The 27,495-nt window shown below is 37.3% G+C and overlaps 1 protein-coding gene across 4 annotated transcripts in view; it reads left to right on the top strand.

Moving 5' to 3' along the window:
- LOC131029091 (eIF-2-alpha kinase GCN2) overlaps positions 1–27,495 on the top strand; it is a 336,054-nt gene that overhangs the window by 92,250 nt on the left and 216,309 nt on the right. For 3 of the 4 annotated variants that reach the window (XM_057959493.2, XM_057959495.2, XM_057959492.2), the window contains exons 7-11: positions 8,831–8,968; positions 9,070–9,156; positions 9,242–9,346; positions 9,486–9,603; positions 15,693–15,810. In XM_057959493.2, coding sequence (XP_057815476.2) covers positions 8,831–8,968; positions 9,070–9,156; positions 9,242–9,346; positions 9,486–9,603; positions 15,693–15,810 — 566 coding nt within the window. The remainder of the gene's footprint in view (positions 1–8,830; positions 8,969–9,069; positions 9,157–9,241; positions 9,347–9,485; positions 9,604–15,692; positions 15,811–27,495) is intronic. The other variant, XM_057959494.2, reaches the window with a different exon arrangement.

Raw genomic sequence — 27,495 nt, 5'->3', positions numbered from 1 at the left:
TTCGCTAAGCAAAATGTCGATCAAAGCTCTCCCTTGAATAAGATGCGCCTCCTTTAGCCTTCACAAGAATCAACTCCACTTCCTTCTAGCCTCCAACATTTGAAAGAAAATCGCTCCAAGCAAACCAGATTTCGCACCTTCAATTAGCCTTCCAAATTCGCACTTGAAGCAATGATTGAATGATTTGAATTGTGAAAAAACACCTCCAATATATAGAGCGCTCACCCCTTTGCTCCCTCTAGGCCGACTTGGCAAAAAGAGGTTAAAAAATAAATAAAATTCCAAAAAAGGGGGGCCGACTTGGCAAAATAAATGAAAATAAGGCCTTAAGCGCTTTACATTTAATTTTAATTTAATAAAAAATAATTTTAAATGCCTCCAAGATAGAAGTTCGATTTTTTAAGGCTTAAAATTAATTTATTAAATGCCAATATGTCTTTTATTAAATGCCAATTTAATTTTAATTTTTCAAATGCCTCAAAATTGGCAATTCTGGCGATCAAATGCAATTTGGAGAATATTAACTTTTAAAACAAGGCTTAATGAGATTTCATGAGGATTTCGCCCTGGACCCTCTCTGAGGGTCAGGAGCGATTTTTGAATTTTAGCCTTGAATATTTCACATTTTGACGTGAAAATCTCCTGGAGGGCAAATCGATATCTAGTTGATGCATTGCACCTCAAATTTGGCATTTTTCATGAGGAAAATAGGTGGAATTGTCTATTTCACCCTAGACCTTCACTGAGGGTCAGGAGCGATTTTTTCATTTTTTGCTCAAATCTAGCACTTTTCCACCTCCAAAATTTCTTCAAGACATTTCAACTAGGTCCTTTCACTGAATTGCAAACTTAGCTCCATCCAATTTTGGAGAAAAGGTGTGATTTTGAAGTTTCTCGCTATGGGCCCTCTCTGAGGGTCATGAGCGATTTTTGCAATTTAGGCTTGATTCTTCATCATTTTTCATTCAAACTTCATTCATCATTTGGCAATGCCTTCCTTTAATCCACTCCAACCAAATTCGCTTTTTTGTTGCAAGGTAAAATGAGGATTTTCAACAATATCGCTATGGGCCCTCTCTGAGGGTCCAGAGCGATTTTTCGCTGTGGGCCTTCACTGAGGGTCAGGAGCGATTTTTCATTTTTTGACCAAAATCATCAAGTTTTAAAGGCAAAATAATATTCATCCTGCCCTTGGAGGTCTTTTCTCCTTGTCCTAACCTTGCGTTAGCACCATTTTGAAGAAAACATGCATTTTTGAAAATCTCCCTGTGGGCCTTCACTGAGGGTCCAGAGCGATTTTTTGGTTCTAGGCAAATTCCTTTATCTTTTAATCTTTGAATCACCTCCAAGGCATAACACATCACATTCTCCTCCTGTCCAAGCAAGATTTTATCTCAATTTTTCAAACCAAGGAGAGAAAACTGGAAAATCGCTGTGGGCCCTCTCTGAGGGTCCGTAGCGATTTTTGTAATTGCCTTCAAAATATTGATTCTCAATGATTTCTTTTCACTTCAAGGCTTTTCAAACATCGTTTCTAACCCATGCCTAACCTTAGCTTTCCTCAAACTTGGATGAAAATTTCCCATTTTGGGATTCTCGCTGTGGGCCCTCTTTGAGGGTCCGGAGCGATTTCTCGTTGTGGGCCTTCAGTGAGGGTCAGGAGCGATTTTTTCATTTTGGGTTGATTTCTTCTTGTGTTGATCCTCCAAATTATATTCAACGGATAGAACATGCTTTCCTTCATCCCCTCCAATCATAAAATCACTTTGATCTTGCAAGAATAATGCATATTTGAAAATCTCGCTGTGGACCCTCTCTGAGGGTCCGTAGCGATTTTTGCTACCTAGACCAAAATGTTTCACTTTTCATCTAAAAATCACTTTGCCAAGGGAGATATCATCTTGTTCTTTGTTATGAATAAAAATTCATGTCCAAGAAAGGTCCAAAAATGTGCACACAAAGAAAATCACTGTGGGCCCTCTCTGAGGGTCCGTAGCGATTTTTCCTTTCCTGGGCAAAACTCCTTCAATTCATCATCTTTGATCAAGTCTGGATACTTCATTATGTTCAATCTATCCTTCATCATGTTCTTGACCTCTCAAATCGACCAAATAAAGCTTGCAATGATCCTTATAAGATTTCTCGCTGTGGGCCCTCTCTGAGGGTCCGTAGCGATTTTTCTGTTTTCAACAAGGTCCTTCATCATTTCTAGCCAAAACTTCCTCAGGTGGGTGGAGAAAGTCATTTATTTTCTGTTTATGATCAAAACTTGGTCTCTTTTCATTGCAAAATGAAGGAAATCAAAATCTCGCTATGGGCCCTCTCTGAGGGTCCGTAGCGATTTTTTCCTTAGTTTCCAAAATTCACCATCTTTCACGTCTCCAAACCGTCCAAAGCATCAAGTCACGTTCAATCATCCTTCCAGGAGACCCTGCACAAAGCAATTTAGAGAAGTCAGTGACAAATATGACTTAAACAACATTTTCGCCCTGGGCCCTCTCTGAGGGTCCGTAGCGTTTTTACCCTTTTAGGCCAAACTGCTTCAAATTTAAGTCTCAAACTGCTTCACTAGGCAAAGTTAGGTCATTTTCAAGGTCAGGAACCAGTTAGCAAGCCCATCAAAAACAAGAAATTGCACTTAGGATAAATTTTGCCCTGGGCCCTTAGCAAGGGTCAAGAGCGATTTGTCTGTTTCAGGCATCATCTTGCTTAAAAAAAGGATCAAAACTTACCTAGGCAAGAACACACAATTTCTCCTTCAAAAATGCTAACACTTAGTCAAAATTGGATTTTACCCTAAAAAAAACCCTTAATAGACCTAACCTGAGGCCTATTTGACTCTCCTAAAAGACCTACCTTATTTCAATCATCTCAATTCTTCGGGAGGATGCTTAACAACTTTCAAAATTTGACTGGACTCAGCTTGAATAACATCAAAAAGAACCCCTAAAGTTTAGTCCTAGTCCAGACAAACAACTCACTCACTCAAAACCCTAAAAGTAGAGAGAGGAACAAGCAAAACAAAAGCAAAAAAACAAAAAAACAAAAAAAAAAACAGAGGGGGTCCCCATTCTAATGGGGCGATGTGTGAAATAGTCACAACACGTCCCAACACTCCGGGTACCTCCAGACTCTGCTCCAGACTCTGACTCGTCTTTGTGTTCCTTCCGCCAAGGGTCGGCGGATCACCTAATCGCTTGGTCTTGACCACCCTGTGGCTTATTCTCACTTTTAATGGGGTCTACGGACATGAATCACTCAAGTCTGACCCGATTTCTTTTAAGGCAACGATGCCAAAATGTTTACTGTTACAACTGGTAAATTAAATACAAAAAATAATGTACATGACAATGCAAACCAGACACGTCAGTAAAATATATCTTTATTCGCACATGCAATTATTACAGAGAAGAAGACCAGAGATGGTCGGCCAAGGATTATAATAAATCTGACTATCTCGTACTCTCTTCCTTGGCAGTACATAATATATTTAAAGAACCCGACAGTTGCCGAGAGGTACACAACTGTCAACCAACCGACACAACTACTCGACCCACTTAATACAATTAATTAATACATTGTCGGATAGCAAATATTATCAAACATAACAACAAACAATTTATGCCGACAACAATCAATTATTGTCTAATTAAGTAATCATAACATTGGAAGGATGTTTTATGTCATTAACAACTGGAATAAATTGGAAGGAGTTAGTTTGGTAGTCCTTGGATTTCCTTAGAAAGTCTGCACATGAAGGTGACTATTTCTCGTAGGTAAAGGGCCCAAACACCTCTAATCGGCATAAACAAACCATTTCAAATCATTGAACAAGACATTATATATCTATTAGATCTTGTAGTATATTGAACATATAAAATAAATTGATTCTCTATTTGCACCACATTGAGAGTCCAAAGGCATCTATTTTCTCCGGCAAGGTGGTAGCTAGTTTTGTTTTGCATGTGGTGAGAGAAAACCCTTAACTCCTCAAATGGAATGTTAGCATGGCCTTGTGTGTCAAATTGTGTTGAATATATTTAAAGATGGATGATAATACTGTCACCTTTATGAAGGAAATGCTTTGCATGGAAAGCCATCTTGGAGTTCAGTTGCTATTGGGGACTAATCCAAGTGACAAATTTATTGTTTATATATATATATATCTGTATATATATGTGTATATGCATGTATGTATATATTATTATATATATGTATATACATAAATATAATATATATGTACATATATACATATATAACATACATATGTTTGTATATATACACACATATTTGTGTATATACACGTGTATGTGTATATATATTTGTTTATGTATATGTATATGTGTATAGATATATGTATGTATGTATGTATCGACTACTTCGTATTCTAGAAGGAAGCAAATTTTTTTTAGAGATTAGTTGAAGGGAGGGAGATCAATTTGGTTTGTAGGGGGATTCATCTAGGGTGTTGGAAAATCTCTATGATTTCATTTGTAATGAACCTATACCAAATTTGTCATTGATTTGGTCTTGCTGTGATGAACTTGTTGCTTTTTTTGAATATTTTGGCATTTGGCCGACTCATATGCCTAAAAATGCCTCTTTAACCCTAAAACATGGATCTGAGGCATTTAAAAGACAAAAACAAACTGATTTGCCTCATTGTGAATGAAAAACAAAAATATCTTTCATCCTTGTAGAACTTTAATTCCTACTTGCTATTGCATGAATAGATTTGAATATTGATTGATGCAGGGCCCAAAACAATTGGTTTATTATTCCTATGCATGTCCAAGAGCCCATTAGTTGCCAATGAGATAATAGAGGGGTATTTTTGCAAAAGAGGTAGGTTTCTTAAAAGTTTTTGGCTCTTTTTTTACAAATGAGCTCTCTTGTTTTGTTTTCATTCTTTTATGAATCTATGCCATGTGCTTAATTTCTTAAAATGAGCTAAGGTATCTATTCCTTTTTGTTACAGTTGTTTCACATGTGTTGTGAATTGAACTTGTCACCATAGGGATTTTAATGTCAGCTAGTTCTAACTTCGTGGGCCAACCTTGCTTCAAAATAGACCCAAATTTTCTCCTTTGGAAATATGTTGACATGATACAATAGCTTCTAGATTGTGGGGGTTATATTTAGATTTGCAATCGGTGTAGTATTAGGTATTCAAGCTCATATGGTTGGGGAAAGCCCATTTATGCCACTTCTTTGTACTTGGCATCAAAGCTTGTTGAGGAAAAACCAATGTACCCACTCCACAAGAGCAAGTATAGCATATATTATGGAGAAAAACGTGAATCAAGCAGCAGGCTGCAAATTAAATTATTTAATTATCCTTTGTCAAACAAGGGATCTCAAGGAATGAAGTCCCCCTCATCACCATCTAACCTTAAACTTATAGAGAGCCCCCCATTTTTGGCCACGTGACAAATAATACGTCATTTACATATAAGAGATCAAAGGAATTGTTGGAAATGACTATTTACAATGACTCTTGAGAGATTCCCAATCAACACATTGCAAGATGTGTTTATGCAAATGTATTAGATTTCAATGTTGTTCACTCATCATATCAGCAACAAATGGTGAAAACAATCAATAAGGTTCCAAGTGGTCTACATAAAATGTGAATGGCATCCCCAACAAATAGTGATGAAACTTTTGCATTGAGTACATTATTCCTAGTGCCTCCCTTTCGATCGTGCTATAGTTCTCTGTCTTCAAGAGTAACCGATTGGTGAAGAATACCAGATGATCCAACCTTTGTGATCCTTCTTGTGCAAGTGTAGCACCAATGGCGTAAATTGAGGCATCTACATACACATGGAACTCCTTGTTCGAATCTGTGTATGGTAGGATAGGTGCACTGACCAATCTTGATTTGAGTTCACTAAAGGACGTTTCTTTCTCATCCGCCCATATGAAAGGTTGGCCCTTGTTAGCATATCTAGTGGGTAAGAAATTCGGGTGAAGCTCTTTATAAATCTTTTGTAGTATTTGACATGTCCAAGGAAGGATTTTTCTCTTATGACATTCTCAGGAGCCTCCATCTATACGGTGACCCATACCTTATTTGGATCGGTCTTAAGTCCTACCTTATTTGGATCATGCTTTACCACAAGAAGCTCTTGCCAATTGTGCCAGGCCCCCAACCCTAAAATAAACATTCTCCTCATATAATTTTGGAGGGAAAAACAATAATTTTAAAATAATTTTTCCTTTCTCCTCAATAAAGCTCTTTTTAAAAAAAAATAATAATTAACTGTGTAAAAGGTTCCTTTCCCTAGGTGTCCAAATTGAAACACGCTTTTCAAAACATTTTAAAAGAATCGTTACACTCATAGTTGAACTACTCACCAAAACCAAAAACTCGCCAAGGCCTGCCTGAAAAAAACTCGGGAAAAACTTGGCCAGTACTCGGCAAAAAACTCTGGAACTTAAAAAATTGCTTAATTTAATTAGAAATGCATTTTTTTTGCAAAATTCAATGAGAAGATGCATCCAACGAGGCAATAAATGAGAACACAAAAGGAACAAGCCGAGTCTAGATATATTTAAATGCAAAGTGGGTACAAAATCGCATCCTCATGAGTAATGCTGATGGCTGGAAGCAAAATAGTAAATAGTTTTTGTAAACTTAAAAGTAAATACATCATTACAATTACATCTTCCTCTTCCCAGCTCTAGTAAAAACTAAGGGAGAGGTAGAACTAGAGGGTCTAGTCCTAGAAGTTTGCACTGGGCGTGATTGTCCCTTCTCGCTCAGTATGTTTGACTTAGGTTGTGGCTTGTCCTCCATCCTAGATGTAGCTCTGCCTCTAGCTTCTCCTGGCATTGGCAATGACTCCTCATTCTCCTCATCCTCCTCAATGTGATCCAATGTGAAACCAAATACACCCCCCTCCTCCATAGCCCGCCTCTCCAAATCATTGACATCATCCTCTGTAAACAATGGAGGCTACTCCTGTTATGTCCAATCACTGTAAGGATCTATATCATCCAAATCAATTGGACCAACTAGTGCTTCCTCTACCTTCCTTATGCACAACCGAAGATTATATTGCACAAAGACAAGGTCATTGAGGCATTTTTGAGCTAACTTGCTCCTCTTCTTTGTTTGGATGGCCTCAAACAAGCTCCAATTGTGCTCACAACTGGATGAACTACAAGGCCGACATAAGATTCCGAGGGCAATTTTTTTGAGATTTGGGGTATTTCCACCCCCAACTTTGCCACCAAGCATTTGCAAAATAAAATATTGAAAATTAGAAAACAAAGTGAAATGTGAAAACATATTTTATCAAATTTTCAATTACTTTATATGCCTGCAAGGTTGTATTTGAGGCGGTTTATGCCTCCATGAAATATTTTTTCACACTTAATGCAAATCACCAACCCAGGGTCCGGTCCTTCATAGGCATACCTCCAAGCCCTATCTCTAGCACCTTTAGGATGGGTGCCTATATATCCAGATGGGCATGGTTCTCGGGACGCAGCTATTTTGGCTCGAAAACGGGGTTAGCAAACGTGTGTCATTGACACTTCCGAAAAATCGTAGCCGTTCTTTATGAAATCAATGGTGTATAACTCTCATGTTACTGACATCCATAGCATGACGATTGCATTTTTGGAGCCAGAATAGCTGCAGATTGGTTCTAGTGGCCAATTATCCCCTGAATTTGCCATATTGAATTAATGGTTAAATGTTAACCTACACATACAAAGTGAAAAGACAAAGTTAATATAGTTAAAAAATTTAGCAAACTATCTAAATTAGTTTAAATAATTTTAGACATCATTCAAAGTTAAAAAAATAAAAAAAACTATTAGGGTTTGATTTTTTTTGAAAAACTAAAGATTCTTAAAAAAAATAGTGAAAAATTCAACAAAAATTGTCAAAAATAAGGTTAAATCTTGTTTCAATGACTCTAAATCATTTTTGACTACTAAGGAATGATTTTCTATTCATCTAGATTCTAGATGCAACAAAAAATAAATAAAATGTTTTAAAAAAATATAGAAAAAAAATCAGAAAGGAATCTGATTTTTCTTCAAAAACCATCTCAAATCCACTTCAAATCGATGGAAATCAGTTTGCAAGTGTTTGGGAGAGTGTTTTTCCCCTTCTCGGCAAAATACAAGTCAACAAATGATGAAATAAAACTGATTTTTGCTGTTTTTTGCCTTTAAGCATAGGTGGCCGATTTTTTAACAGACTCGGCGAGTTTTTTCTGCGAGTTAATAGCGTAAAAACTCACCATGAATGATTACTCGCGAGTTTTTAACTACTCGCCGAGTTTTCAGCTAGTAATCCATCTATGTACCATTTGGTTTTATTTCATAATACCATACACCTGCAGCTGTTATAATATATTGAAATATATTTAGTAAATGAGTTTGATACTGCCAATATTTTGTGAGTGGATTGGTTTTAGCATGTATAAATTTAAATTGAACATTGGATGGGGTCAGGCTTGTATAGTATTTCAGAATTTCCTTTGAGACTGTTGTTTTTGTTTGTTTTAGTAACCGGTTACAATGTAGTTATCTCATGTTTACGTTAATGCATTAAAGGCTAGTTTTCTTATATTAAATTGTGTGCCAGATATTCTGATAGGAATCATGCATACATAGTTTCTATTTACTTTCAGTTCTATATAGGGATTTTATTCCATATGCACTTGCAACCATTCTTATACATTTTGAAAAATAACATATCCTAATACACTTATCAGTGTAGCTTGGCATTGGTTGCTTTGAAGCTACACATAAATTTGCATTTTGACAAGACTCTGACAGAGGATTGGAATTCTATGTTCTCTTACAGCATTCTCTTCGTGTGGAGCAAACCTCACATTTGGATGAGAGTGATTTGAAGGAATCCGATTCATCAGAAAATTCAGTTTCATCAAGTTTAGCTACACAAGATAAATCAAGTCTTGCTTTCCAAAAAGATTTGCTTATGGTACTGCTTCCACTATTTATTTTTATTGGCATTTAAAACAACTTAGCTCAGTTTGAATTAAAAACTATTATTGCTAGATTAATCAACCAAATTTGTGTCAGGTTCATTTACTTCGCCTTGTATGCTCCTCAAAGGGACCACTTCCAGAGGCATTACCTGAACTTGCATCACAATTGGAATCCCTAGGGGTAAGAAGATGAAATTTAGAAGTTGAAATATGTTTGAGTTGTAACCTGGAAGATTCAAAATCTGATATATTATTTTTATCATCAGATTTTGCCTCAGTGGGCTAGAGAATTGGCTAATCAACAGCCCCAGCTCTTTGAGAGGACTTTCCGCCACATTTTCTGTCATAATATGATGGGTGGTATTTCTAATGTAAGCATTTCCATTATGCAGTCAAATGGAATCAATTACTTCTAGTTGCATCATGAAAGCCATATAATATATATTCATATTGCAATCAAAGTTGAAGTGGGTTTCGTCTTATTGTATATATGGTAAATCTTATTGGAAGGTACAGCCTTCAGTATCTCTTTTCTGGAAGGCAAGCCCCAAGTTGCTTGGTGAAGGAAATGCTTCATCAATTGTGAATTCACGGTATCAAAGTGACTTTGAGGAAGTCTGTTTGCTAGGTAAGTTCTACAGCGTGTATTGAAAAGGTACTTATTGTGTACTTTGTAGTCCTCATCATTGTAACTCTCGAGTCCTAGTACATAATGTATTATCATTCTTTTTTAAGAAACTTTTGTTTCAAAGTTTAGGCTAAATTATGTAGTTGATTTCAGTAATTTTTTTTGAAGTTCCAGTCATTCTGAAAATGTAGAGTCTTGTATCATTTAAAACATATTCTATCTTAGAAATACCATATTTCATGTGTTTCATCCACGTCTTCTTTGTCGTTGTTTTATTTATAGAGGGCATTCGATTTTAACTAAGGGATATTTCATAGTTTTTGATATTTAGTCTCTCTAAAATAGTTGCATAAGTCTCATTGCTGATTGCTACTATGCACTGCCATAATTTTTTTTCTGAGAATAAGCCTTCCTATGATTAGAGAGTCCTTTGTGATTAATGATGTTACTTGCTAAGAGAAGTATTTATTTTAAGAAATGAAACATTACTCAGTTCCTCAAAAATTGGTATAAATTTGGATCCAGAGATATTTATGCAAATACCTGATCTCAGGCATGTGCCAGGAAAAAAAAAACTTTGGTCATGATTATTGATAAAATATTCAAGTTTGGATTGGTGTGAATCATATGAATTAGCTGTTTTATTCCTTTTTTGGCATCTGTCAATACATGCCAAGCTAGCAGGCAAAAGTTGTTGGTTGAAAATTTTGTACACCTGAGGGATGTACAAAATTGTGGTTTCAGCCACAACGTGTGAGTATGATACTCTCCTAATTAAGGGAAGGCTCCCCCTATCTATAAACTATTCTTAAACTAAAAATGGATGAGACAACAATCTTTCTTCTTCTTTCAAGAAAAACTATATCCTTTTCTCTTCATAGAAAAGTGATAGCAATTGAAAATAACAGTAGCAACAACTAACAAAACAAAGTGAGAAAAAGGAGATGAAGTTTCTTGAAAGCACAAAGACTTCCGTCACTTCCTTCAGGACGGGACATAAATATCAAGCTCAAAGTCTTGAATATGTAAAATCCTATCTACCCTTTTCTATATTAATGATAACAAGAACAAAGTATGGCAGCACAAAGTCTGAAATATCTTTCTCTTCTCTACATAAAACAACAAGAACTAGTGTGAGCTCAAGTCTCCCAACTATTTCTTATCACCAAATCTACTTTTACTTTCTCTCAAGAACAAGCGTAGACACAAAGTCCTACAGCTTCTCTCAACATAATATCTACTCTAACTGATATTAATTTCCAATACTTGCAACTCAAAGTCTGCAAATCAAATTTGATTAAGCTCTTATAGAAACACTAGCAAGAAATCTAATTTTGAACAAAAACTCAAGATATTTAGCACAAAGTCTCAATTCTTGAGCAATCTTCTTCTATTTCTTTCAACTTCAATTTACATATAAAAATCACAAAGTCTTTCTTGCTGCAAATTTTAGCAGAGTTTTCTTGCTTGCTTTTCCCAAGATAAAAATTACAATAGATCCCCTCAAGTATTTATAGGAGAGGAGTGTAATGTCCCTACTAGTTAGAGATCATTAACCTGCAAAACAAATTGTTAGAACACAACATATATATATATATATATGTATATGTATATATATATATATATATATATATATATATAAACTATTTTAATTCACAATCTATTTTTAACATTGAATTAGCATGATCATAATTTTTATCTAAAAAAAGGATACGAATGCCATATGAAAGTATGTCCTTAGGCGGCTGTCAAGCTCGCCTTCTTGGAACCCCTTGGTTCCAAGCCCTTCAGGAAATCGAAGTTGCGTTCGAATCCTGGCTTGGGTCCTCTTACACCCAAGCCCTTCAAGGAAGACCCTTGTCTATTCCTTGCCTTGGGTGATGCCTTCATCATCCAAGTCCTCAGAGGGGACCGGCCAGATCCGTCTCTTCTTAGTTGGTGTTTAGTCAACTAAGCCCTATATATGCATATCAACCTTCAGTATATACTGCCCTAGGGATTATCATAATCCCCCCTTAGACTATGAGAGTTTCCTCCCTATAGCCTCCCTCATGTGATTTCATTCATAATACATTCCTTTGCATTTTCATTTACTATTTCCTATTTCATAATTCACATGTACATAGTTTTGTATTCATTACCTGTATTCATAAAATGTTCATTAACCATTACTCACATGTATTCCTTAACATACATTCCTATTACCCTGATATGTATTTTTCCTATCATTCTTTACTATTTAAGATTCATTCATTATATATGCTTACAACAAGTTCTTCCTATTTATTAATATATATATATATATATATATATATATATATATAAACTATTCCTCTATGTATTAACGTATATATATATATAATGTCCCTATCTATCTTTATGCATTTGTACTGATTAATGTATATATATTAATTATTCCTAATAATAATATATATAATAATCCATTGCCTATCTTTATATCTCTATATTTATTAATACACCCTATTCCTATTAACCTATATAATATATAGAATAACATTTATATATATTAATGCAAAAACTATTATTATACTCAACTCCTTACTTGTCTGCCCGTAACCTCCTCTGCAGTACCTCGTCACCCCTGCGCTCACTCCTTCCTATCTCCCTTTCGGCAGCTTGCATTTGGTGGGTTAAATACCCTCCCGTGGGAACGGGGTGACGGTTCGCAGCCTAAGCTGTGGCTACCGTCACACCATTTCCCTTCCAAAGGAAGGGGTGTGGTAGTAGACGCAGCCTGGGCTGCGTTTCCCGCCCCACTGCTTCCCGCGGGGGTGGGGCGGTGGGCCTTATACCATGCACTTTATTAAAGTGCGTCACATAATAATAATCCTTCGAACTATTAAGTGCATCAATATATTAATAATAATCATTAAATATATTAAATGAAATGATAATTATTTAATATTTTAATCCTATATTTAAACATTAATATACCTTAAACTTTTAATTAAATTAAATTAATTAAATATCAATGTTAACATTATTACCTCATTTGATAATTGATTTTGTCTTTTATTTATTTATATTTTTTCAAAAGCAACCTTATATTATGCGATGCGATGGGGATATCACAAGGAGTCTTGAGAAAAAGGTGGGAGGTTCCCAACTAACTTGAGAGATTCTCTCAACCACCATGACTTATTCCAGCTACAGTCCTAATTGAACTCAACTTGTAGTTGTTTTACATGTAATTACAAAAGTGCAAGTGATGAGTTAACTTGCAATTACAAAGTTATTTTTTACATGTAACTTGTCAAAACAAAATTACAAATGCATAATTAAAACTATTCTATGTGTCCAAAGACACGACTCTAACTGCATCATCATTTGTCTGTAATGATCTTCATGCTGCTTTAGGATGCTAGAACTTGAAGTATTTTGGATTGGTAAAAACATCTTGAACCATAACGGGAATTTGCATCCTTAATGATCTTTGTGTCCTTGGCCAACAAACTTCAACCTTATCTTCTTGCTTGGGGTAGTACTGGCTTTTCAGGAGGGAAAGGGCTGCCTTCCTCTTTTCATGTCATGACCATCTCTGTCTTGAAAGCATTCTATGCTCTCAACCATGAATTGTTTTTGTATCTCTTCTTTGTATCATCCTCCAATCTTGAAATCTGCTTGCAAAATAAGGCCCATGCCTTAATCCATTGATTTGGTAGATCGTGTGTGCAAACCGAACTGACAAGGGAAGGGATAAATTGATGCAAAAATGGGCTCACAAGTGAATTTCGGGTTCTAGAAGCTGCATTACATGTGTGGGAAAAACAAGAGCATTAACTTGCAATTGTGGAGAACAAACATGCAACTTCATATGTGTAATGGGTAAACACAAGTTTGCACTTGCAATTGGACCTTTAAGACTCATTTTCAAGTGTTTTTTGAGTGCATTTTGGACCAATTTCGGGTTCTGGAAGGCTATCTGCAAGTGATGACACAACTGCAATCGGGTTTTAAAATTCCGATTGCAAGTAGACTTTAAATGGGAAAAATGGATGAAAGTGAAATGAATGGATGAGATGGTGGGAAATGATGGAAGAATGGTACCAATCGGTAATGACAAACTTTATGTGACAAAGAAAGACACATTTTCAGCTTGAAAACTTTCAACTTGTAATCAGATTTGTAAAACCCGAAATCAAATGAACTAGTAAAAATGAAAGAGGGGAAAATCTTTCACATTTACAAATTGGATTCAAAGAGCTTATCCATTTGGGAAAATCACTTAGAAACTCAAATTCTTGCTTGGGAAGAACTGAAATGCTCTATAAATAGATACGGAAGCCACCACGTTATGATTGCAATCAGCAAATCAAAATGTTTTTGTCTTCAAACTCTCCCACAAAAAGTGGCTTGGAGGAAGGAAAAAGTTTGACTTCAAACACTTAGCAATAGGGGGCTGTGTTGCAAACATGGCAAGAGAGAGATTTCCATGCCCCAAAACGTGGTAACAACCAACATTGACGTCTTCTATTGATGCCTTCAAAATGCCTTACAAAATGCAAAAATGTGTTTACCCTACCCGATTTTGTAGAAAAACGTGGCAAGATTCATTAATTTCCCATGATTTCACAAGCATATTGGATGGATTTTGGGGAAAAAAAAACACCAGCAAAAACGGATTTGATGGAGCAAATGTGCAGGTCGGGTTCTTCGCAAAAGTTTACAAGTTTAAATGCTTTGCAAAGACGTGTAATCGGGTTTTAAAAACCCTTCTACAAGTTTTAATTGCATCATTTTTCACTTCAAAGGCAAATTCGGGTTTTAGAGGAAGAAGAGCAAAAAGAAACAACAAAAAGACTTGTAATAGGGAAACAAAATCCCCTTTACAAGTTAAAAATGACAGAAAGGACATTAAACATGTAATAGGGAAATAAAAACCCTATTACAAGTAAAAAGAACATTAAAAATTGTAATAGAGAAAAAGAATCCCTACCATAACTTAAAATCACTTAAGTAGGAACTTTTAAAAGAAATTACAAGTTCTTTTTAAACTTATAATTTTAAATTCACTTGCAATTTGTCCAAAAAGTTCCTACATTGACTTAAAAGACAAGAAACAGCAAGTTCTCAGAATCCTTCATGCTAGCTGCCATTTTCTCATTGCCTCTTTTTTGTCTTTTGTATGTTTTCAGTGGTTAATGATTTGTATTCAAGTTCTTGCGCTTTCAATAAGGGTGATTGACCTCTATAGATTTTCAAGAAACTAGACTGCTCCTGTTTCCTATTTTCTCATTGTTTTTTGAGCTTGAGAAAATGTTGTCAAATCTGAATCCTCATTTGAATCTATGTCTATTAGAGCTTAGATTGGGGGTGAGATGATGGGGAAGATACAAAATAAAGGGAATGGCATTTATCTTCATATCTAGACTAACTCAGAAAATCCAACAATGAATCTCAAATTCACCTACTGGAAAATATCCGTATCTGCTGCTCACATTAAGTCATTGGCCCCAGCACAGTTATTCTTCAAGTAGGAGTGATGTATTTGACAAGCTGATTTGCTTAATACATTACTAGATTGTTTCAGGCATCTAAGATTGATATTTAATATAGAGATCATTACTTGATTGAGGTATTCCTTGAGTTTATCTTGACAGTGCCCTTGCCTTTAATAATGTCAAATGGGTTTGAAAAGGACACCTGTCTGGTTGCTCCCAATTGTCAGCCACCCTTTTTTCCCCAAAAAAGAGAATGTTGGTGTATTCGTTGATGCATTTGAAGGCCTCTGTGCATTGTTAGGTTATCCTTGTTGTTAGAAGAGTGTTTGGTTCAAGGTTTTTTCTTGTTCTCCAATTGAAATCAAGAGCAAACATGAATAAGTTAACTTGCGTGCATGACTTAAGAGCCAATACTAAATTTGTTGACATCATATCTTCTACCAACAACATAAAATGAATTCTTATCATCCATGTCCATTTATGCTATTTGTACCTATTCTAACATATTTTTCTGATATGATTCGTTGTATACCTTTTAAGCTTAGCATATAAAAATAAACCCTTATTTGGATTTGAAAGGAATGCACTTTAAAAAAGCTCTAATTTATTGTTTCTTGATGCATGCAGGTAGAGGTGGGTTTGGTCATGTTGTGTTATGCAAAAATAAATTAGACGGTCGTCACTATGCGATGAAAAAGATACAACTGAAGGATAAAAGTTTATTAGTCAACCACAAAATTTTGAGGTGGGAAAAATCATCTTAATTTATGGTCTCAGACTCTCATGCACAATTTGGGTAACTTTATGGTGTAATGAACACTATACATAAGAAATGAAAATTGTTAATTACCATCTATTGTTTTTTTTGAAATCCTATTGTTCCTTTTGAGGTGGTTACTAAAGTCTTAAAAGTTAAGTTTTTCTTACCTAGACAGATGTACTTCTGTGAATTATTTAGCCTTTTGAACTTGTAGAGCTGTAGCTTTGAAACACAGTGCGGTCATATAAAGAAGAAAGGAAGATTTTTTTTTATGTTCCTAAATGATCAAAGTAGATTGATGAAACTGATTAAGACAGCAAATCAGGTGTGCTAAAGGAACACCATCAACAAAAGCAGAAGCACATAAAATTAATTTAGGTGTCACAAAAACTAATATAAGAGTGGGTAGGGGTGAACCAAAATTGGGTAAACCTAGACATGTTAGTTTAAGTGAAAGGTAGATGATAAAGTGAGGGTTTTCCCTTGTCAGATAGAGATTGTGGTATGGATAGTTATCATCAGCAAAAAGGAAAGACTTATAGTATTTTAGATAAAGATCATACTTCTTTTGGTATTGACTGTAAATCATCAGTGAATGATTCATGTTGTACTAGAAGTGGCACAAACAGTAACTTACAAACTAGCTAGCAGAAAGATCTATTTATTTGACCTGCAAGTTATAAATTATAATTGAACACGCAATGTAAATGTAAAGAGAGCGGAAGCACCATAAAAGTGTAAACTTAAATGGAAACAAGGTCACAACATTTTCTGTTCTATTCTCTTTAAATGGTGCATGATACATATAATTATAATGTTTGAAATAAGAAGTAATATCATGTAATGCATAGGCCCATTTAGGAGAACTATGCAGTATGAGGATGTGAATATAGGACTGTAAATGGGGAAGTTATTCATATCCAAACTCCAATTTTGATGCCAGTGAGATGAGGTGTGGCAGCAGTAAATCTAGTTGCTATTTTGTTTTCTACATTTGTAGTTGTATCTTTTCAGCCTTTAGTTGTAATTGTTATATTATATCTATGCACAATCATGGTCACATTATAGCATGCAAAATCAAAAGTGTAAATGGAATTCAATTACACACATTTAAAACAAGAAAAACATTGGAATTTTTAGGGAAAGCATGTGCAAAAGAACTCAAACTTCTCCAAGATGATAATGAGATTGTAGTAGAAATCTACAACATGAAGTAGGGGAATGTAATGTCACCTTTTGTGATGACTTATGAAATTGGGACAATTAACTTGCAAAAATCAATTGCAAGAGACTTCTTTCCTTAAAGCCTTACTTAACACTAAAAATGATGATCTATGCTACCACTTATGAATGTTTATGTTATATAATTGATAGAATATATATGACAATGTCACTGCTATCTCTAATATGACAATTGGATATATGCAAGGTGATTAGGTCTATATATAGATAATGCTAAGATTATTTTGGTAATATGTATAATCTGCAAATAATAATATGTGAATTTGATATTAGATGACTGCTGTATCTGATATAACTTTAGGAATTATGCAAAATTAAGAGATTCCAATCTGCAGATATATAGAGATCTCTGCTCTTCATGATATACCAATAAGAGTTATGCAATGAACCTCCTTTTGATGATAGCATTGTTGCCATATAGTGCTATGTCTGATATTGATCCTTCAACCCATGCAATAGCTTCCCAATTATTGCTTATAGCAATATTCGCTGTCTGTTATGTCAATATGATTGTGCAATTATGAATATACTGCTATGTCTGATGTAGAAATATGAATATGCAACTAAGAGGGGGTATCGCTTATGGCGATGAGTCGCTGTTTCTGATCTGAATATATATTCTTGCAACAACAATGGTGCTGTTTCTGATATGAATCTTGGTGTATGCAACCTGATATGCCAAAGGCAAATGTTTGATAGAGCCTATCCAATATGGATGCAAAGAAGAAATAAATACAAATCCGATATGATTGGAGAGTGGGATTGATTCCCATTATATTGCTTGCAAGGTCGATGGGATGCATTCTTTGAATGACTAAGGGTCACATCTTTCCTTAACTGTATCTCTTTGTGATTGGTGATTATTGCTTAATTGCATCCTTTCTTGAATGCTAGTTATTAACACCATTTATACTAATTCGCTGCTTGTAATTTGCTGCAATGGCTATTCTCCATACAAAACAACACCTGATAAAAAACACAAAACAACACCTGATAAAAAACACAAATCTTCATAATACAATTGTTTTTCAGCAGATTTTTTGCATTTTTACAGTATTGAGAAGACAGATTTAAAGGATTAAACTAGTAGAAATCGTGTAAAAATCCGTTGTGATTTGCAGATTTTGTGTTTTTGATTAGGTGCCGTTTTGTATGGAGAATAGATGGCTCCCCATTTTCTTGCTTCTTTGGTTGTAAATAGTGAGCTTGTTTTTACTTGCCTAATAGATGGAGTTGGTTTTAGCCCGACAATGGATGATCTTTTGACACATTCAATTAACCTATTTTAGTTGGTACTACTTCAAGATCAATTTGAGATTTAGGAATCCGATTTATTCAGTCGTGCAAAAGATTCTTCTTCCACTATCTAGCTCATCTTCAATTGTTTTTTTTGTTGCTTTACTTTCTTCTTCGGTTGCTAGCAAATATTGAATTGGTTGTTTGATTTTGATGTTACTATCCAAGTACAATGCTGTAAGCTGAACCTATGCTCATTCTTGCTACATTGTGTTCATTAATGTAAAGCTAGGCATCAAGTGTTCAAACAACAAGGATATATTTAGAACAATCCTATCTTCTCACCAAGGTAAGCGTGGTTGAAACTCTATGGCAACGACTCCAAAATAATATTAACATCATAAAAAGTATAAACATCTGTTCTTAACTTCATTATTCAATGCTTTTATGTTAGCTTGCCATTTGTGCAGCCTATAAGCATGAATTAAGATTAGCATGTCACATAGCATCATATAAACAACAAAACAAACATAAACTTGTAATCATAGCATCATGATCATACCATAATAGCATCATATACATCAAGTTTGTTTGCCACATACAGGTAAACGATTAAATGCAGAAAGTAAATGTACAAAACATAATGGAAATATTTTAAAGAGCCAGTTTCTGTATTAATTCAACAGTCCATGTACATCAAGTGCTTATAACATTACACCCAGATTCGACTATCATGATCCTACTAAGAAGGAAGGGTATGCAATATATAATACTCGAAGGGGTGCGACCAACCGTCGCGTCCAACTGCCCTTCGGGACGATTAACTTACTGCCGTAACTCATAATTACTGACGACAACATAACATAATATGACAACATGACATAATGATTATTCCCGACAACATCATCCCCCCCAAGAAAAGAAGTCGTCTCCGGACGACTTAATACAAAATAGAGATGACATTAAACAGAACCAAGGTAGAGAACTGCAGGAACTGTTGACGCTTGTCGAGCCCGAAACTCATACACCTGCTGCATCCTCGCTTGAAAACACTTTTCTGCTACCATCAAACTTGTTTGCAAAACACGCTTTTTAGTCTCAGCCTCCACCAACTGCTACTCAAATGATATTGTCTCCCTAGCCAATTTGTCCTCAATAGCCACCCGCGTTGCCCTCTCGGCATCCAACTCTTGGGTACGTTGAGCTACTACTGCCTCCAACCTGGTGGTCAGCTCCTCCTGAGCCCTCTGTGCATGTAATGTTCCCAGTTGGGGATTGGATTATTTGGCGTTCAAGTCCTGCAAACAAACGTTAGTATACAAACAATATGAAAGATAATTAAACATATATATTTATTTGTGCAATTATAAAAGAAAGAATGCTATACGTTATTCTACATATTTAACAAATAACGTTAACTAATTTATTGTTATCTATAAAAAAGGATACAATACTCAGTTGGACCTTACTTGGATTGACCCAACCCTCTATTGAGAAAAATTTCTCAGTTAGGAGCAACCCAGGATGTCGTCCTCCTAAGGACTCTATTTGGGATCTCTATTAATGAGTGAAATCATTAATGTTCTCAAAGCTTGGCAGAGATCCCACCCCTGCTCAAGTTTCTCTATCTCTAACATATGCATATGGTTAACCTCTACAATATATATATTGTCTCTAAGAGATTCCCTATGAATCTCTCTCTGAATTCCTCTGTAATGTCCCCTACTTCGTTCAAGACAGTATAACCGTAATTAATTGATTTCCAATATATTTATAACTTAACTAAATCGATTAAGAGACAAAACTATCTTAACATGAATCCAACCTAGGATGTTCTACCTTTTCTTTAGTCCCTCAAGTACTAGCTATTTCACCATACTAAATAATTAATCCTCTTTTTTGATTTATAAATCATTTACGCATTTATTAATTTTTAATTAATAAATACTTATTATTATCAATCAATTAATAAATACTTTGTTCTGGTGTTTTAATAAATATTTATTAATTTACTAATTAATAACCACTTTTTTACTATATTAATAATAACTGTAATTATTATATTAATATTTATTTTTATCCATCTTTATGTTATCCCTCATTGATCATTCTAATTATATAGATACATAAATAAGTAAATATAGTAATGTGGCAGACAGATCTGACACATAACAGATCTGGTCTGCCATTCTTATGTTCTATACATTGGCTTTACATATGTTTCACTCTTATACTAGTATTATGTAATTTGCCTATCTGGGAATTCCCTTTATAAGTCTGCTGAAGGTCAGTCTAAAAGAATAATTTCTGAGTCATATTCCCACATAATATCATTACACTATATAATAATTATAATTACAGCTTTATTATTATTATTAAAACTATATTATTATTATTAAGTTTATTAAATCCTACATAAGGATGCTATTGGGTTCCCATATATTATGCATATATATTAAGCACATTCCCATGCATACCACAAGGAACAAAGATGTCACTGCCTGTAACTTAATGACAGTTCTGATCCGATCTGATCCATGGTGATCTCTACACTATTAATCTTGAAGTGTATACCATTCAGTGGAATCTACATTTAAATTACTATATCTGAATCTAGATAACTTAGCGAAGTAACAACATTTTACTCAGTAAGTATCTATTCATAGCATCTGAACATACCTTAGTTCTATGTAATAATAGCACTGTGGTTAAACGTTAGACTGTTACTGAATATCACCTTCTAATGGGGTGTTTTCTGCAGTAATAATCTTTCCTCGTCAGATTGTCACGTCCTGAAGTGTCAGTGATTACCACGGGTTCCTTCCTTTGTTTCACCGATTCCCTGTCAATGTCTTTTTCTTTTCCCTTTCCCCCTTTCCGTGAGAAGCATTGGGCCTCATTTTTAAAATTGCGTGGGGGTTGGTTGCCTTTGGGGAGAGACGTGACTTTATTGAAAGTCACGTCCTCCTCTTATCATTGTTTCTTTTACAAAATCGTAACTCTTGGGTTAGTTCCTTAGGAACTTCGATTAATATTTTATTAATTAACACATGCTTAATATTTATTTTTTAATTATCATTTGGTTAATATTTATTTATTAGTTATTATATGTTAAGTTTTGATCAGATTTAAGTAGCATGTGTTTTAATTCGAATTTTGATCACAGTCAGATATTTATTCAACCTATGAAGTCAGATATGAATTCAAATCCAATATGAATTCAATCTGCAGAATGAGTATTGAATATGCTGAGTGTTTATATGAATGAATTTATTGTATGTCTATTTCCACGAACTACTATAGGTTGTATGCCACGATCTGCAATCAGTAATTCGAAGTCCTTCCAATATTGTATCGGACTTGTTGTATATTATCCACGTCTTCTTCTATCATTGCTTTGCATATCTGCTTAACCACTCCTTAGTGATGCTCGAATCACTATAAGTGTCTTTCGTACCAATAATATTAATTTAGTGTTGCTTAATTCGAATTACTAATTTATTAATCTTAATTAATATCATTAATGATTATTTCCTCAACATATCTTTGATGACCGCTGCCTTATTGCATTATAATTGTTTGATAGTTATTATATAAATAATAATAAATAATAATCATATATAACAATAATAATAACTAACAATCATAACAAAAACATTAATAATTATATATTAGAGGAAAATCGTGAAGTCTCATAAATGAGACGATTTTCCAATATTATTAATAAATGTTTTAATTATCGTATTTATTTAATCCAATGTCTAAGGAGGGGTTATGACAGTGCATCCACCAACGCAACCTCACGTCCAGTCGAGACATACTCCGAGTTCCTCAAAGCATACCATTCATGCCTGGAAGTGGCCACAACCTTCTGGCACAAAGGCTAGGAGATGCCTCAAATCCTCCATCACACTCCCCAAAGGCTGATAACTGAACTGAATAACTCCTTGGTGCTGTACGACTTCGCGTTCTTGCAATGCCTTCCCTCAAACTCTATTTGTTCGCAACCTCCAAATCCGTCTCCCTCTACGGCTTATGGCTTCCCCGCCAATGTTTAGTTGTAGGCTTCTTTCTCATAGTACGGAACAACCCCAACACTTACCGTGACTTCTCTGATGCCCTTCGCCCAACTCCAAAAAGTGTATCGTAGCTCAAAAATAAACTGGGGGTTTGGGGGCAGTGCCCCCAGCGGGGTCGAGGGGCAGTGCCCCTCGCAGGGTCTGGGGGCAGCGCCCCTCACGGGGTCTGGAGCAGAGCCCCCGCCGCCAACACCAATTTAACACCTTCAAAACCACACAGAAGTCCATGGCGCACATCATCTTTGTGATATTTTAAGATGCCAAAAACCTGCTTCTCCACTCTAATTTTTCAGTGTCCTGGCTCCAGACTCCATTGAATGATTTTAAATCTGGACATCGTTTTTTTTTTTTTGTCACGTGCCATCACCACCTTTATCTTTGCTGTGCCGTGGTATTTTTCCTTTCACCCTCTTTTAAACCGCCGCCGTTGTCGCCGTGCTCCTTCAGGCCTACGGACCGTAATGTCTTGAGCTCGTACAGAGGTTATCTGTCGTACGATGGAGTGGTCTGTCGTACGGTGGCTGAGCCATACGGCGACTGGGGTCACCTGAAGCTTGGTGTCGTACGGTGTCTGGGAAGGTCGTACGGTAGATGAACACCCTCCAAGGCCGGTGACCTCCGTCAACGGTGTCCCCCCCGCACGGTGTCCCACCGCACGGCGGTGCTCCGCACGGTGTCCCACCACCACTTTTTTTATTTATTTATTTATTTTCCTAATCTATTTGTCGAGAGTCTTCTGCTCGGGTCCCATGCCTCTGGGATCGCCCTTCATCCTTCTCGGTTTGCCTCGCTCGAGAGTCTCCCGCTTTGGTCCCATGCCTCTTGAGTCGCCTGCCCGGCCTCTCGAGTCCCCTTCCATCCTCTCGGGTGTCCTTCCGGCCACTCGGGTCCCCTGCACGCTTCTTGTGGTAGGGTTTCCATTTGGACCCGTTGATGGCAAGTCTATTTTCAATGGCCATTTGAAGACCTGGAACCATAAATTCTACAGGAACCACGGTCTCCTTCCCGTACATAAGAAGAAGAAGAATAATAAAGATTTTGAAGGCTGCGGCCTTCCACACAGGGTTCCAATCGTTGCCGACACAAATGATGTTGGGATTATCTACGTCACCGAGGTTTGGGGCGTCTCCCTTCCAATATTCTTTGTATTCCGGCAGGTACACCTCCTCTGTTACTTGCTTTGGTTCCTCTACTTCAAGCCTGTAGCTCTGGAACATTTCGTAATCCTCCATCTGCTAGTGGAAGAGCCCGTTCAATGACCTTGTCTCATCCTCGAAGCACTCTCCTAGTTTGAGAATCCCTTCGTCGTTGGGCTCCCTGCAGCCCCGTCCTTCGTCCCTCAGGTCGCCTTCTCCTTCACCCTCTGATTCCGAAGATGATGCCAGTTCCTCACTAACCAACTGCGTCCCAAGGTCTATGATAAACTTCCTTCCTCCATTCTCCATAGACAGAGTGTTCTTCCAGTTGTGGGTGGCCTTGGCTGCCACCAACCACCCTCTCCCTAAGATCGCATCATACCCTTTTTTCTTTAGTGGGATTACCACGAAGTCCAGTATGAAGGGTTGCGTCCCGATGGTAACTTGCTGGCCCATCAGTGTCCTGATGGGTTTGATTCCATGCTGATCTGCTCCCAGCAAATTGAATGTAGATGGCCACAGCGTTAGCTTCCCCAGCTTCCGCTAGGTTTCTTCTGGAAGAACATTCATTCTCGATCCATCATCGACGATGGTATCGGTTAGAATGGTGCCAAGGATACCCATCTCCACAATGGCCGGGTTCCTTCCAGTGTTAACTGCCAGTAGCATGGGGTCTATTGCAAACCCCCTAGGAACATTTGTGCGGTGGTTGGTATTGGTGCGTGGTTGGGAGAGATTATTCAGCAACGCCGTTCGTAATTGAGGCATCGTCTGGAGGAGGTCGTGTACCTTCACAGGCACCTCCAGTTTTAAAATTTGATTTAGTATAGCCTCCTCCGCCTCCGGTTGGCTGGAAGTACCCGCTGTACCCTTGTATCTCTTTCTCAATTTCTTCTCGTGCTTCCCGTACCCTTCGCTTCTCCGTCTCCTGGTCTGGGCACATTGCTTGTCTGGCTTGGGCGTGGGTTACGGCCAACACTTCCTCTTCTTTGGTTTCCTCGATATTGAGCAAGTTGACACCAGACTTCAGGCAGGTGGCGTCTTCGTGGTCTCCCGGTCCGCACCATTTGCACAAATATTGTGTGGCCTCTCCCTTCGGGCAGTCTCGGGCAAAGTGCCCCCACTGGCTGCACGCTCTACATTGTATCATCGGTTGGCCTTTGGAGTCGTATTGGATGCGGCTCTTAGTATTGTTATTGTTGTTTCGTCCTCCCCGTCGGTTATCTCGGTAGCCTCCTGATGTTGCATTGTCGTTCGCCTGGGAGCTGCCGGTATCGCCCGATGTAGTTGGTTGTTCCTGTGTAAGTAATACTTGTTGGTTTCGTGTTTTCATGTTGTAGGGGTATTCCCTGGTGGGATGCCGCATCAACTGGGATATATCACAATAGGCCTTCTTTGGGCAGGAGCCTTTCATGTGGCCGTCCGTCTTATATTCCGTGCGCCAAAGCTCCCCTTTGTTGGTCTTGCTCGGACCTCCCTTCATAACCTTCAACTCTTTCATCATCCTCAGCATGTCCTTCTGTAGGGCTTGCACCTTTTTGCCGGACTCGCCATCCCTGCTACTTCCCTCGGAAGAGTCATCATCCTCGGACGAGCTATCCTTCTTCTTTTTCTTCTTGGATGTTTTGGTCTCGCTCTCGAGATCCATCGCTCTATTATATGCATCGTCGTACGACATTGGTGGAACAATTTTCATCTTCTTTCGGAGGGAGTGTTTCAGTCCCTCCACGAACCATCTCTTTTTCAACCCATTTGCTGGTTGACTCTCCGTTTTCCCCAACAGTTCCTTGAGTCGTCGACTATAGGCTCGGACCGTCTCGTTCTTGTTCTGCTTTGTGCCATAGATTTCGGCTACTATTTCATTGTCGTCTCGAAGCAGGCAGAACTCCTTCTCGAAGGCTTTCCGCAACGTGTCCCATGTGGCCACTGCAGTTTTATCAATATCCGAGTACCAGTCAATGGCAACTCCTCGTAATGTCGCTAGGAATTGCATCATCCATTCGTCCTGGTTCGTGACACCATTGGCCACCCATATGGTTTCCCAGGTTCTGCAGTGCCTGACGGGATCCTCCTTCCCGTCGCCGGTGAATTTCGGCAGCTTTTGCCTATTGGCCATTGATGGGGGTTGTGTCCCCGGAGGTGGTTGTCTGTGGGGGTCTTGTCCCCGGAGGTGGCTGTGTTCGTCGTGCACCCGCGCCACTCCCTCCGGCGCCAGTGATGTTTCTTGCTTGAGTGACTGGGGTTACGGTGTTTTGTACGCGCGTGCTTGGTGTGATGGGTCCCAAGAGGGGGTCCTGTCTGCCGTGTGTTTATGGCTCCTCCGCACCTACGGTCGTACGGTTGCCCTCCCCTCCGTTCTCACCCTCGTCCTCTTCTCGCTCCCTTTAGTGGTCCTCCGTGCGCGGCATAAGGGATAAGTTCCTGAACTGATCCCAGGTCTCTTCGACCAGATTCCTTCGTAGCCTTGTTTCCTCCAAAAACTCTTCGTGGCTTCTCACATTACGGTGTTCTGGCAACGCGTAGAAATTTTCTTCGGCTTATGCACCCTCCGTGACACCTCCTTGGTTCCCTTCGGGCAACCCTTCGGCAGGTCTTCCTTCGGCAAGTTGCCTCAGCCTCCGTCTACGTTCTACTTGTTGTTCCAGAATTAAGGCCCTCTATGCGGCCTCCCACTCCTCACTTTTTGCCTTGTTATTTCTATCTTTGTTTAATAGGTTGGGCATTAATTCCTGTACATCTCCATAAATGGCAACAACACATAAAAATAGGACACTTCTTTATTAATTCATCCCGTCGGATACAATTTGTGTCAATAGTAAGGCACCATTATTATAGAATGTTCTTTATTTCTCCTGGAAAGGTATGCAATATATAATACCCGAAGGGGTGCGACCAACCGTCGCATCCAACTGCCCTTTGGGACGACTAACTGACTGCCGTAACTCATAATTACCGATGACAACATAACATAATACGACAACATGACATAATGATTATTCCCGGCAACAAAGTTTAATATCAAAATGACAAAATATTCAAGTATCATTGTTTCAACTTCCAACAATATAAAGTTTAATCATCAAATGGATCATCTAATTCATCCTCCTCATCCTCCTCATAATTGACATTGACATTAGATGAGCCAATGCCACTTGCACTTGCACTATAAGTTGGCTCGGCATCCGAGTCATCAAGTGTCAATGCAAGAAGCTGAGAAACGGGAGCATCCAAATCAGTATGCTCTTGGCTCTATATCCCATATCTTCGTTTCCCCTTGTGTGTAGTTACGTTGTTTGTGTGAAAGAAGACGTAGGTTGGAATGCACATATACTAAATTCTCCGCTCTTTTTGATAGCAGCCTATTGCGCTTTACTGAGTGGATGAAAGAGTATGTACTCCAATTTCTTTTTGAAGTAGATGAATTAGCAACCTATGAAGACGAAGTAAACAATTAAAGTTATACATTAATAGAATTAAAATTAAAAATTACTAGCAACCTATGAAAACAAAGTAAACAATTAAAGTTATACATTAATAAAATTAAAATTAAAAATTACTAGCAACCTATGAAGACAAAGCAAACTATAAATAAACTTGTGATAATTTTTAATTAATTAAACTTGTGATAAAACTTTTACAGCGAGGGGTTGTAGGTGTTGGAAGCATGCACCATGGAAGTACCACCAGCTATGAGCATCCTTCTTGGATCTATGACGAAGTGCATCAACACTTAGACCATTCCCATTTGTGAATTCTATGAACTCATTTGTAACAATATCTCGCAAATCATCATCAGGATATAGTCTAAGAAATGCTGCCTTGTACCCATCAAATTTTTCTAGATCTCTCCATGGTGGAATCCTTCTTGGTTATCAAGAAACTGATCACTATAGTACTTTGGTGTCAAGGCATAGGCAAGAAGATGCAAAGGAGTGGTCATCTTATTCCACCTTTCTATAATAATTGCTTCCACTTCT

Source organism: Cryptomeria japonica, chromosome 5 (assembly GCF_030272615.1).
Source record: "Cryptomeria japonica chromosome 5, Sugi_1.0, whole genome shotgun sequence".
Taxonomy (NCBI): domain Eukaryota; kingdom Viridiplantae; phylum Streptophyta; class Pinopsida; order Cupressales; family Cupressaceae; genus Cryptomeria; species Cryptomeria japonica.
The sequence above is the reverse complement of the archived record's forward strand: the minus strand, read 5'-3'. Positions and strand labels throughout refer to the sequence as shown.